This window comes from Panthera onca, chromosome B2 (assembly GCF_046562875.1).
Source record: "Panthera onca isolate mPanOnc1 chromosome B2, mPanOnc1 haplotype 2, whole genome shotgun sequence".
Classification (NCBI taxonomy): Eukaryota; Metazoa; Chordata; class Mammalia; order Carnivora; family Felidae; genus Panthera; species Panthera onca.
Window position 1 is genome coordinate 47,365,423 of NC_138343.1, and position 14,832 is coordinate 47,380,254.

General features: G+C 32.7%; 1 protein-coding gene across 1 annotated transcript in view; it reads right to left on the reverse strand.

Annotated features, from left to right (window-relative positions):
- Window positions 1–1,436: 1,436 nt before the first annotated feature.
- DEFB114 (defensin beta 114) overlaps window positions 1,437–14,832 on the reverse strand; it is a 29,340-nt gene continuing 15,944 nt past the window's right edge. The window contains exon 2 of the mRNA XM_060617190.1: window positions 1,437–1,618. Coding sequence (XP_060473173.1) covers window positions 1,437–1,618 — 182 coding nt within the window. The remainder of the gene's footprint in view (window positions 1,619–14,832) is intronic.

Consider the following 14,832-nt stretch of genomic DNA (forward strand, 5'->3'; position numbering starts at 1 on the left):
AGGACTTGTTGTCACTTGCCTTTTTAATACTAGTCACTTCAAAGGGTGTAAGGTGATAGATTTCTCATTGTGGTTTTTATTTGAATTTCCCTGAAGATGAATGATGTTGAGCAAGTTTTCATGTATCTGTTGGCCATTTGCATGTCTTCTTTGAGAGACGATCTATTCATTGCTTCTGCCCATTTTTAAATCAAGTTGTTTTTTGAAATTGAGCTGCATAATTTCTTAAATATTTTGCATATTAACCCCTGATATAGATGGTTTGCAAATATTTTCTCTCATTCTATAAATTGTCTCTTCATTTTGTTGATCTCCACTAGAGTCTTCTGTATTGTTGAAAATTTTTTTTCCAATCATAAATATTGAGGAAAAAAAAAACTCCTGACCCCATTTTGGTCTCTAGCTATCAGTTCTTTTCCTTTGTTCAATTTATTTCCAAACTCTTTAAAATAATTTTCTATATTTTCTCTTAAATTTCCATCTTCTCATTCTCTCTTGAACCAGGTTTTTGCCTCTTGCACTCTCCTGTGATTGCTCTAGCAATGGTTTTCAAAGACTTCCACGTGCTCAATTATTTGGATATTACTTTGTCTTTATTTTAGTTGGCTTTTTAGAGATAGTTGATTCATGCTTTAAGAGGCATTTTAAGACACTCTATTACCTAGTTGTCCCCTAAATATGTCTGGGAACTTGGTAAAATATTGATAAAGGGTTGACATGTTTTTATCCCCAACTTTTATCATTACAGAGACTATTTGTGCTGTCTAGTAATTACATTGTGGATGAAATAACAGATTTTATGCATTTTCCCACCCCATTCAGGACTAAGTACAAAAATGCCCAGTTAAGGTTTTATAAGTCTAGATTCTAGCCAAAGTTCACATTGTATTGGAACGCAGTTAAATAGTATTAGTATTACATAGTATTCAATGAATATGCCTTTGTGAATGACCAGAACTTGGAGAGAATAAAGGAATGGCCAATGAGTATCACCGTACTCTACTGTGGCTTAAGCATTCATTTTGTGCTTAGGTTTTCTGTTCCTCAATGTCAATAACATGATGATGACGTTTAGACAATTGATAAGTCTATGGGTATTAATTTTCATGAATCAGATTTCTACTAAGGTCATGGTTAAGTTGGTAAATGTTCAATTGTATAAGTTTAGGTGACTCGTGACAGATCAAAAGTGGTTGTATAAAACTTGTATCCATATTTGTTAGAAAATTAACACCAGATATATCTCTATCATAAACCTTTAGCTTAGAGAAAATAAGAAAGGTCCTACCTCATTCCACGGAATATGTAATTAACATCTAGAGAGGAAGATATCAATATTGGCTTATGTGTTTATTTATTACAGAAATTCTAATTATATTCCTATACCTCTCTGCACTGGTGTATGAACTTCTTTGGTCACAGGTACATCTTCAAGATTAGTCTTCTTCAAACAACCTCTCAATGCAGCAAATTTTACTTGGTGAGAGACATATATCAATTTGCTTTTCATATTTAAAGCAGCGTCTTCTACAGTAACCAAAATTTTGTGAGCAACGATTAGGATCCACCAAGGTACATGTGGCTATAGTAAAAGAAGAGTAACTGAAATTACTGATCTCTTATTTAAGAACATATTATTTCTGATTACAAAGAAGTACTATGTGTACACTGCAACAAAAGAAAAATGTCAAAAAATAAGAAAACACTAAAATATTATACATTCACATATATATATAATACTTAAATATGTTTTAAATTAATCTATATTACATTTTTATGTTATATATTATTCTCCTCAACAAGATTTAAAATTTTTAGAACAACATAATATTCCGTGGAAACATATGACAATTCATCCAATTTTTTTCAATTAGGTCATATTTAAATTTTTAATATTTTAGGATTATGATAAGAAGCAAAATTTTAGTACATATTTTAATATTCACATGAGACATATTTAAGATAATTGTGGAAGAGTTAGATCCACACCAACAATATATGTAAAATTTTCCCCCAAATAAAATGGTATCCACTGCAATTTTAGTTTTTATGCTACTGGTATTTGTTTTGAACACTTTTTCTTTTTTAATTGTTCATATACTTTTCTTGTTATGTTGTTATATAATTTTTTTAAAAAGAATTCATATGAGTTCTTTTTAAAAAATTTTAAAGACTTTATTTTTTAGAGCAGTTTTAGATTTATAACAAAATTGAGAGGAAGGCACAGAGATTTCCTATGTACTCCCTGCCCCCATATATGCATAATCTTCCCCATTATCAACATCGTTCACCAGAAGGGTACATTTTTTAGCAAGGATGAACCTACACTGGAAAGTTGGAAACTTTCAAGTTGGAAAGAACTGATGTCTTGAAAGTGTTGAGTCTTCCTATCCATAAACATGATTTTTTTCCTCTATTCATCTAATTCTTTGATTCCATTTATTATAGTTTTATAATTTTCCTCATATAGATCATTACATATTTTATTAGACTTATACCTAAGTATTTCATTTTGGCGGGGGTGTTAATAAATGGTATTGTTTTTAATTTCAAATTCCACGTGTTCATTGTTGTGTATAGGAAAGCAATTGACTTTATATGTTAACCTTGTATCCTATAATCTTACTATAATCACTTATTAGTTCTATCAATTTTTGCTTCATAACTTTATTCTCTGTTATTAGTCACACACTCATTAAGAATTGTTTTGTCTTTTTGAAGAATTACCAAGAGCTCTTTATATTTTAAGGGTAATAATTTTTACCCATTATTTGCAAAACAATTTTTTTCTATCGTTGTTTTTATTTTGTTAATTGTGTTTTTAGATAACAACAGTTTTATTATAAGACAATGCATGCTCATTTTTTAAAATGTAAGACTCTTATAATTAAACGTACAGAAATATACAGAGCAGTTAATGTAGTATTCCACCTTCACTATAAGATATTCTTGCATGAAATCTTTTCATTTTTCTATTTTATTTATTATAGTATTTTCTCTTTAAATCAATAATAATTATCAGAAATGTAGTTAACTTCGTTTCTCCTAAATCATTAATAATTATCCCCTATTGTTTTTTGAAATATTCTCTTCATGCCTTGAGATGATTTTCATGATATTCTTAGTGCTGCTGTACTCTAAATTCTCACAAACTCTAGGCCTATTTTGAACTATTTATTCTATTTGGTAAGCAGATGTCGATACTTGGAACAAAAACAAATAAGCTAATCAAGATATATATAGAAAAAACGTGATTTATTGTATTTTATTTCTTTATATATAAATTAAGAAAAAAGTAAAATAAAACTTGCAGAACAGTGCCCAAACACAAATACTCAATGAAGAGTGTTATTGAAAATTAAGCCCTTATGTAAACATCATCCAGATCAGAAAGTAGAACATTGGTGTCATCACTTTGTGCTCCCTGTCAATCATATTCCATTCTACTCTTTCATTTTCAAAATAAACCATTATCTTGACATAATATTTTGTCTAAGTTTGACGATTTTAAAACTTTATGTGAATGCAATGGCATAGTATATACATCTTCATGTCTGATTTCCTTTGCTGAAGATTTGTTTTTGAGATTCATCTATGTTTTATGTAATTAGTTGTTTCAAATTTATTATAATGTAGTGGTTTTTGTATATTATTTTGTATAATTATCTGTATTTATTGACCTGATCATATATTTTCTCCTGTAATCTGTTCATGTGGTGACATTGATTTTAGAATTCTATACTAATCTTGCAATCCATGAATTTCAAGCAACTTTTCTGATATTGCTGGGTTTTGATTCTAGTTATTTTTTAAAAGATTTCTGCATCCATATTCATGAGTGAAGTTGGCCTTTAATTTTCTTTCTCAGGATGTCCTTATCAGTTTTACACCAGGTAATGTGTATCCCACAAAATGAGTTAGAAGAATCCCTTCATTTTATATTCTCTGAAATAGTTCGTGTATAATCAGTTACATTTCTTTTTTAAAGTTTGGTAGAATTCAACGGTGAAGCCATGTGTATCAAATATTTTCTTTGTAGGAAGTTTAATTATTATGGGCTCTATTCCATTAATGAGTTTAGAAGTATTTATATTTTCTTTTTCTTTTTTTGGTCAGATTAATTTTGTTGTATTCTTCAGAAATTAGCCATTACAAATAAATTTTTGAATGCATTATCATAGAGTTGTCCATAATATCGTTACAATATAATTTTGTTACCTGTAGCAATGCATTAATATCTCTGATAAAGTTCATTTTTGCCTCCTTTCTTTTTTTTTCAGTTTTGGTAAAGCTTTATTGATTTCTTTTTAAGAGAATTTTTAAGTTCTACTCTTCTTAGCAACTTTCTTTTTTTTCTTAACAACTTTGCAATATACAATACTATAACTACGATCTCACCTTGCTGTACAGTCTTATGACTTATTCATTTTTAAAGCTTTATTAATTTTACTAGTCTTTCCGAAAACAAAAGTTAGCTTTTATGATTTTGTCTAGTGTCTGCTGATGTCTTATTATATCCTCATAACTTTGGGTTTAATTTGATTTTCTGTTTCTAACTTCTTGAATTAAATTTCATTTCCATTTTTAAAATTAATTCTTTTTAGATATATGAATATAATGGTATAAATTTCCTGTAAACACTACTGTTGCTTTATTCCATGAGCTTTGTGTTATCTCATTTTTATTACCATTAGATAAAATATCTCTAGTACTCATTGATATTTCTTATTTGAATTAGGTCAAGTTTTGTTAGTCTTCATGTTTATATCTTCTTTATTCTTACATTTATGTTGTTGCTTTTCTCTTAAAAAAATTTTTTTAATGTCCATTCATTTTTGAAGACATAGACAGAGCATGAGCAGGGGAGGGGGAGAGAGAGAGGGAGACACAGAATCCCAAGCAGGCTCCAAGCTCTGAGCTGTCAGCACAGAGCCTGATGTGGGGCTGGAACCCACGAACCATGAGATCATGACCTGAGCTGAAGCGGGACACTTAACAGATTGAGTCACCCAGATGACCCCATTTTTCCCTTTGTTCCGTGTAACTGAGGAAAGTGTGTTATTATCGCCCATTGTTCTAATGTTCTCTGTTTTTTGTATTTCTATCTTTTTTCTTACATATTTCAAGCCGAAGTCATTTGTTGCATTAAATTTATGGTTGCAATATTATCCTGTTGAATTGAATCTTTTATTACCATGAATGTCTCTAGGAATGCATTTTTTTCTTACTGTCTACTTTATATAATATTAATATAGCTACTTCACCATGCTTTTGTTGGGTTTTTACATCTTTTCCTATCCTTTAGATTTTATAATTTTATTTATTTATTTTTTTGGAGACAGAGACAGTGTGAGCAGGGGAGGGTCAAAGAGAAAGGGAGAGAAAGAGAATCCCAAGCAGGTTCTGCACTGCCAGCACAGAGCTCAACATGGGGCTCGAACTCACAAAACTGTGAAATCATGACCTGAGCCAAAATGGAGAGTCGGACCTTAGTCACTGAGCCACCCAGGTGCCCCTAGATTTTTATAATTTCTATTTTCTCATATATTAGCTATTTCTCATGTAAACTATTCACTATATTTAAAACTATACTCACTATATTCAAAAGATTCACTTTTATTTTTTAACTGCACATTAATATTTATAATAGTAATATAATGGGTAAAATATATTCTGCTATTTTTTCTGTCTTTTGTATTTATTGGTTACTTTTTATAATTCCATCTTCTCATTTACTATGTGTAGTTATATTATCTTTTATTATTATTTTACTGTTTATGCTAGAAGTTTCAAATTATCAAAGTCTTATTAAAAAAAAATTTGTTTTTCTGTGTTTCTAAGTTCCATACAGAAAATCATTCTCTTTCTGGCAAAATAGTGCTTTTAAGAATTCCCTTAATATAGGAGTTCTGATTTTGAAATCTGTTTTTATTGGACTGAAAATAACCTTATGTTACCTTCACTCCTGAACAGTATTTTCATTTGATACAGGATTCTAGATTGCAGTTATTTTCTTTCAGGACTCTGAAGACTTCACTGCATTGTCTTTTGACTTCTTTCCCTATTGTCTTTTTTGAGAAGTCAGCTTCCAATTTAACATATGATCCTTTGAAAGTGATCTGTTGTTTTCTTCAAATTTTGCTTTACTTTATTGTTTTAGGGTTTTGTTTTTGTTTTTGCAGTTAACTATGCTTTTTCTTTCTTCCTTCCAACCTTCCTTCTTTATTTTCTCCCTGCCTTCCTTCCTACTTTCCTTCATCTTTCCCTCCCTCCCTCACTTTTTTTCCCCCTATTTTCAACCTCTTGTTTCATTTAGGATATTTTCTTCTGGTTCATCTTTCATCATCATTAAATATCTCTCCAATTATGTGTAAACTACTATTCAACACATTCATTACGTATTTCATTTTGCTTTATATTTCTCAGTTCGGGAATTTTATTTTTATTCTTTGTTATAGTGTTCACTTCTATGCCAAGTTTTTACTTTGTTTTTATTTATTTAAACAAAAACACAGTTATTTTAAAGTCTGGGTCTGGTAACTTCATCATCTGGATCCCTTGTTCATCTGTTCTCTTGTGCTGATGAAGCATCAGAACTGATTTTTGATAGGATAGTCCTGTTTTCACTTGTTCCTGATTACTTTTGTCACATACATTGTTTTTAAGTTTATTTATTTATTTTGAGAGAGAGAGAGAGAGAGAGAGAGAGAGAGAGAGAGAGCAAGCAGCGGGGTCAGAGAGAGAGGGAGAGAGAGAATCCCAAGCAGGCTCTGCCCTGTCAGCATAGAGTCGGACATGGAGATCGAACCCACGAACTGTGAAATCATGACCTGAGCCAAAATCAAGAGCTGGCTGTTTAACCAACTGAGCCACCCAGGCACCCCTGGGTGCCATACATTTTTAATGAAAAATCAAGAAAATACCTTGAGGTCTAGAATATTATCTTTCTTCAGAAATGACTTATTATTGTTCCATTTCGTATTGTTCCATGGCTACCAGCCAACCTTCCTGGATAATCTTAAACCATTTATGGAACTTAAGATAATGTAAAACTGGGCATTCGTTCCTGGGATGACTGGACAGTTGGACTAATATCCTGTTAACTTAGACCTAGCTTGTAGTTTTTTGGGTTCCTCAGCCAAAACATACCAGCATTTCTATAGTTCTCCTTCCTTCACAGACTGAGTTATAATTTTTGCCCCAAAGGTAGCACAAGGCTATCAGATTTCTGCTCTTCAACTTCTTTCTTGCCTTTTTAAGAATAGATAGATGCTTCTAGGGAGAAGAGCTGTTTCAGAGGTTGATCTCAACACAATCTCTTCACTGTAACTTTTAATTGACCAGTTTACTCTGTAATGCCTTTAACCAATTGTTTTATGGTATTTTTTCTTTTTGTCCATCTATCCCCCTCAGTACATAGGAGAGGTTATATGAAAAAATTGTTATAATTTTATAGTGTGCTTTAACATCAAGTTGCTATGTGAAACAGACTATAATTTTATAGTGTGTTGTAACAACAGGTAGAGCAAACAAACCACTATTCTTGTTTTTCAAAATCTTTGTATGGTGCATATGGATAGTTCTTTATAACTGCGGAGTGAAGATGAGTTGGCTGCCATGGACTGTAAGCTTGAATTTGAATGCTGGTATTTGTTAGCTGTGTAACTTTGGGTAAGCTCTAAGAGCCTTAGTTGCATCATCTCTAAAATGGAGACAAAGGTACCTCATTCACAGAGTCTTTGTGAAACATGATGAGTTAACATGTAAACAAGTTTACAACAGTGCTTGGAACATAATAGTTTCTCACAGATTAAGAACTGTTATTAATTAATGGTGAACAAAAGACTATAGTTGAAGCTAAATCATTGTTAACTACAACTTTTAAACCAGGCAGTGTGCTCTTTCTGGAGGTAAAGCAAAACACTGAGGCAAAGAGATAAATACACGGGCATGAAAAAAAAAAAAAGAGAGAGAGAGAAGAAGAGAGAGAGAGGTTAATTAAGTACCATAATAGAGAAATATATTGGGTCCAATGTGTGAACAGGTTAAGTGTTTGCTTTTGTCATGGTTGTTGTATCATAAAAAAGTGATATGAAAATGTAGACCCTAAAAAATTAGTAAGGGTTATTCAAGTGAACACAAGCAGTATAAAAAGGACATGAAACAGGCAGACAAAGTAGTATGATTCTCATCCTAGAGTTGAAAGAGAATATGATATGTTTAGGTTCAAAAACTAATAATAACACAAATAGTTTTCATTCATTGAAACCTACTATGTGTCAGGTATTTTTTTAAGTATGTTTTACATGTGATCTCATTTAATTACTCTAAAACTTTGAGGTAGATGCTGTTCAGATACGAAACCTGAGGCTTTTGGGTCACCTGGATGGCTCAGTTGGCTGAGCGTCCAACTCTTGATTTAGGCTCAAGTCATGATCCCAGGGTCATGAGATCGAGACCCTGTCTGGCTCCAGAACATGCCCCTCTTACCCTGCTCTCTCTCTCTCAAATAAAAAACAAACAAACAAACAAACAACCTCAGGCTTTCAGTGACCAAATAAATTGCCGACGTTTGCTGCAAAACTAATACATGCTTAACCCAGCTTTCAACATTTTAAATATTTAATCCATGGCCTCTACAAAAAAAGTTGGAAACTGGGGCTCCTGGGTGGCTCAGTCAGTTGCATGTCTGACTTTGGCTCAGGTCATGATCTTGCTATCTGTGAGTTCTAGCCCTGCATCTGAGCTGTCAGCACAGAGCCTGGAGCCTGCTTCAGATTCTGTGTCTCCCTGTCTCTGCCCCTCCCCAACTCGTGCTCTCTCTCTCTCTCTCTCTGTCAAAAATAAATAAACATTAAAAAAAAAGTTGGAAACTGACATACCGGATATTGTCTCAAACTAGATACTCATGGTAGACTTGGCTGCCTCTAGGACCCTTAATTATTTTATGATTGTAGAGGAACCTGAAGATGTGAATATTGGAGGTTGACTACAGAATGACAAAATGGAATTCTATTAAGATGAATATGTGTACACATACAAATAATCATTAGTAATAAATACTTGTTAATATACTGTACATATGTTTAACAAATGGGTTTCCAGACTTCACCTGAATGTAGGAAAAATTTTACCTTAAACAAATTTAAATAAAATAATTTTAGCCTCTTTATGTTGAATTATTTGTCAATTCCCTGGACTTTGATGTCTTAACTCAAAGTTAGGTAAGTGGGTATTTTATATCACTTTCTGTTCCCCATCTCTTACCCAGCTGTATTCAGGTCTTAGAATTAAATCCTTGTTTTCTTTTGTATTCCTCAAATATTGTTAGTTTGGCAAGAGTTACTTAAATCTTTTCTTATGGTTAGTGCCTGGATCTCTACTATTGAAGAGACTTCATATCAGTTAATAGTACCCTCATATGAAAGTCATAAACGTTCTAATGTATTAATATTTGTGTTTGATTTGTTCCTTGGCTTATTCAAGAAAGTATAATTCTTTAAGTCAGGTGGGTAAAAATATAGAAAGAAATTATGACCAATTTGCAAATTACCTTAACTAATGTAAATTAATTAATTAAACTAATCATTGCCACAAAGGAAGCATTAACATGGTATTTGTCACACATCAGCTTTCTGGATTAGTGGGGAAGATATTTAGTTATCTGTGAAATCCTAGCCAATTGAAGAAGGTTATTTATTTTAACGAGCTCCACTTTTCTTCCAACATTTTATCATAATTCTCAAGTAACCAAATCAACTTGATTTTAAATTTAATAAACTCTAGGGGCAACTGGGTGGCTCAGTTGGTTAAGCATCTGACTTCAGCTCAGGTCATGATCTTGCAGTTTCACGTGAGTTTGAGCCCCAAGTCAGGCTCTGTGCTGTCAGCTCAGAGCCTGGAGCCTGCTTCAGATTCTGTGACTCCCCCTCTCTCTCCCCCTCCCTTGCTTACATTCTGTCTCTCTGTCTCTCTCTCAAAAATAAATAATCGTTAGCATTTAAAAAATAAAAAATAATAATAATTGTAATATACTCTAGAGCACTGGGACTGATACTGTCTTCTCACAAACATTTCAACACAGGTGAATGTCTCTCCTCCACTATTTTAGACTCAGCTTCCCATTCACCATGCAATATATCATAAAGTTTCCAAGGCCACCATGTTTCTGCCATTCAAGATCCATTTTGACACATCTTAACAACTGGCTATACAGGGAAACCATCTTGTATTTCTTCTCCTCAACTATTTCCTCTCCCCCTTTTTTGTTTTTTACTTCTTTTTTTTCCATTTCTCGAAATACTGCAATATGATATTCAAAGTGGTAAATATTTTTCTTACATTATTTCTGAATCTTTGCAAAACCTTATAAAATTAATGATCTTACCATCCATTGTACAGTTAAAAGAATTAAAGCTTCTCCGCAATCACAAAGGAGCCTCAGGTCCTTAACATAAACTCTGATCTATTTGATGGCAAACTCACTCTATAAATCACTATAGTACGCTGTTTTCACTATCTCTGTGGATTATATTACTCTTGTACTAAAACACTGCTTAAAATACTGTTCATTCTGTTTTAACCATCGTCAGCATTGTTCTCTATCAATTTTCTGTAATTCACTTTCCAGCATGGTATCACTCTGCTTGGATCAAACACTCATCTTACATCTTCACAAAGTATCCACTTAGATTGAACACTTTTTACAGCTTCTTTAGAGACTTGAAGGTTTTACCAATAGCCAAACCACACCATTGTGCAATTGGTACTATTACTCAATGAACTCTTTCAAAGCCACTCTCTCTGAAACCTTGTATTACTTTCCCTATTTTTTAGTTTAGCAAGGGCCAAATATATAGCATTCTGTCCATTTCAGTAGACGTTATAATTTAGTATCTGTTTGAATGATCAAAAAGTAAAGGAAAGTTTGTGGTCATATTCCTAGACCACAAGGTCTTCATTGCATTATTTAAAGCTTTCTGCAAAGCTCAGCAAATGTTGAGTTTGATGGTATAGATCCTGTACATCCAAACCCTTTACATCTGAAGTCCAGCTAAATTCCCATGTGACCTCACTGCTTTTCACCAAATAATCTATTCAGCTTTTACATTATCCTCAGTGCCTTCTATAGAAAACCTGATGAAATATAAGGAACAAATATGCTAGGATCTTGCACTCCAGTATTTATATTCTACTTACCACATATAGTATAATAAGTGTGACCTTGAAAACCTCTGATGTAATTTTCCTCTTCTTAAAAAGAGGCAATAATAGGTATCTGACAATGTTATCTGGAAGGTCAGATTAGATATCTACATGAGAAGTTATGAAATGGGGTTTGGCACATTCTAGACACTCGTATTTAATTATCTGCCCTTTTTTTCTCTCATCTTCCAGAGTCTAAATGCAAGAGTCTTATCCCTAATTTCAAAGCTCTTCATCAGAGAATTCAGGACATTTTCCCAAACCTCTACAATTGCTAGGCCATAATCCCACCATTCTTGCTATTTAAAGCATACTTATATAAATCTTCTAAATCAAGCAATTTATTGACTTATCTGAATTTAATCAACTATATTTTTAAGTATGCCTAGAGAATTACTGAGTCTTTCTTTTATTTCTGTTTCCTTAGTGTCCAGCACTGTGCTCAGATTACTAGCCACTCATTGTTACGTGGTTATTGCTTGACACGCTAGCCCCATGCACCTCAACATCCTCCCTAATCATATTTGAGGTCCTTACTTCCTCAGTCCCCTTTCATTACCAATAATAAGTATAATAGCAACAGCCATAATAATTATAATAGTACCCAAATTGATAGACTAATTTTCAGTTTGTAGGACTAGTTACTGGTGCATTATTGCACTAAATCCTAACTGCAGTCTTTTGAGGTACATACAATTAACAAGTACATTTTACAGCAGACATTTTATTCTAAAAAAAATTGTGATTGTTATTGATTCTGCTTACATTTTCTGTTTTATTGTTAAAAACTTTGGTAAATCACTTAAATTCTCTGAGTGGCAAGGTTCACAAGCTATTAAGTAGGAAGCTAATAATAAAATCTAAATCTTCTAAGTTTGAGGCACTGGGATGGCTCAGTCAGTTAAGCATCTGACTCTTGATTTGGGCTCAGGTCATGATCCCTTGGTTTGTGGGTTCAAGCCCCTCATTGGGCTCTGTGCTGACAGTGTGGAGACTGCTTGGGATTCTTTCTCCCCCTCTCCTGTCTCTGCCCCTTCCCAGCTCTCTCTCTCAAAATAAATAAATAAACTTTCAAATATAAAAAATCTTCTAAGTTTGAATTAAATTCTCTTTCTGTTATGTGTTGTACCTTGAAGTTCCAACTTTCTAGGTCCAAATACAAATACTTCTGCATATCAATTTACATCTTCGTTGTTAGAGAGCCTGGATTACCTCAGAGGATACACCTCTCAAGAAAATCATATAATCACCATGAAGCACTTTATTGCACTACGTATTTTGATTATTTATTTTTAATTGATCCATTAAGCCAATGCTGGAGTGCCTGGGTAGCTCAGTCAGTTGAGCAGCTGACTCTTGTTTTCAGTTCAGGTCAGGATCTCATTGTTGGTGAGTTAAAGTCCTGCATCAGGCTCTGCACTGACAGTGCAAAGCTGCTTGGGATATTATCTCTCTCCTTCTCTTTCAGTCCCTTTCCCACTCATGCTTGCTCCCTCTCTCTCTCTCTCTCTCTCCCTCAAAATAAATAAATAAACATTTTAAAAAATAAAGCCATTGCTTAATTTCTGTACTAATGCATTAACTAACCAACAAGGATTTTTTTGCAGTACTATGCCTTTATTTGACATTTTATTCCTGCTGTGCTTCATTACCCAGAGTATTCTGAGACTGGATCCTGGATCAATTTGTAGATTCTGTTATTAATACCACAAGAGATATATTCTGTTATTCTCAATCATTCACCTTCCCTGGGCCCAATTTATTATGAAGCCTTCACTTCTGAAGTTTGCAAATACATTTTTAAAATTATATTTAAAAAAATAATGATAATATCTAAAAGAAATCAAGGCCAAAGGATCTACCGGAATCATTTCATTTTATCTACATATTAATTTTCAAATTGAGTTGAGTACATTAGTATAACACTATTCTATATGAGTAAACTGAAATTCAACATAATCAAGAGACTTCTTGAATTGACAAGATTGTTAAGAAACTGCATTTTCTATTTCATAATCTGGTGTTTCTATTTTTAGCTGTAAGCTCTATGTTACATATAAACAAACATCTATTTTACCTGGTAGAATGAAGGTCACATAACACAGAAAATGGAGGAAATAGTAAAAGATCTTCATTCTGCAGAAAGAAGTTGCTGAAAGATTTGGTAACAAAATCTAGAGACTAGCTTTCCAAAAAGCCAAAAGACATTTACTATTTATAGTTTTCTAACGGAAGAAAGACTCTTTGTCCGGAAATTGTTTTAATTTGGTGTACTTGTCTTTGCACCATTGACTAGGGCTGTGGGTAGAATTACCCAAATTGAGAATACTTGAGATTATTGATCTTTAGAGAGGAATCTCTATGTGGAAGCAGCCTGTACACATGACATCCTTGTATCGATGGTGATCAGTTAAACATCAACATAAAGGGCATGCATGGAGTGGGTTTAAGAGAAATATCTTCCATTTCAGATGTAAACAACTGAACATTACCATGTTGGTTAAACTCCTGATTACTTTTCAAAATACATTCTAGTCTCTAATTCGGTATACAATATCATCAATATGTCCATATATCCCAAATTCTGACTTATATTCAGTTATCCCATTGATTTCCCTAAACTATTAATTTACCAAATAACAGATAGGAGGCCTCACTTTTGTCATTAATTTTCACTATATTCTTTTCAGATGCAACTTGAATATTTAGGGAGCTCTGCTTTTTCCTAGAAAAGCCCAATTAGTCTCCATTCATTTTAAGTTTTTTTTTTTTATCATAGTAATATAGGTACACAATAAGGATTGAAAAAAAAAAGATCTTGTAATGAATAGAAATAATTTCCTATTCAATCTCCTTATTTTAGATCTTCTTATTAACATAAGAATTAGGACCCAGCTTAATACTTTGTCCTTGCCTGCCAACTACAGAATGTATCTTTTGGTTTCCCCCAAGAAAAATGTGGATTCAGATCACTTACACTCCTGTGCTGTTCTGTTCCTCAAATATTTGAAAGTTATATTAATTTTTGAAAGTTCTTTAGTTTATCTTCAAATATTTAAACACTTTTTTCCCACCAACGTTAGCCACAACATTCAACTTTCTCTATTTAAAATAAGGATATTAGTTCCCTTGCCATTTCCTCCAACCTTCCTCCCTACTTTGCACATCTCATTCACCTGTTGTTATACATTGCCTTTTACCTTTGTCTGGGATAATGTTTGCACTCTGAATAGAGGCACTTAAGCTTTATATTGAAATACTGTGTTACAATAAGTAGTATGGATTTTATTGCCTTTTTAATGCACCTAATGTGGCAACACTGTGCTAACCAAAGACAAATGTTGTTGGTTTCAAAGTTAAGTGAATTATTACCATTATTTTACTATTTTTCTTCTTGTTTTCTTTTATTATTATCTCTCTTTCTCATTTTTTTTCTCAAATGTTTTCACGTATTTTAGTTTTCATTGTTTAACTTTTGGTTCTGACACTTTGGAAAAAATTTTTTTTCCTATAGTTTTCTTTTAGATGTGAATAAAAGATATAAATAATGATCAGTCCTCATCCTCAAGTTTGTCCCAGTATGATAGGCTCTTCCTGTGCCTTCTTTGTTCTAAGAGTTTCTGAACC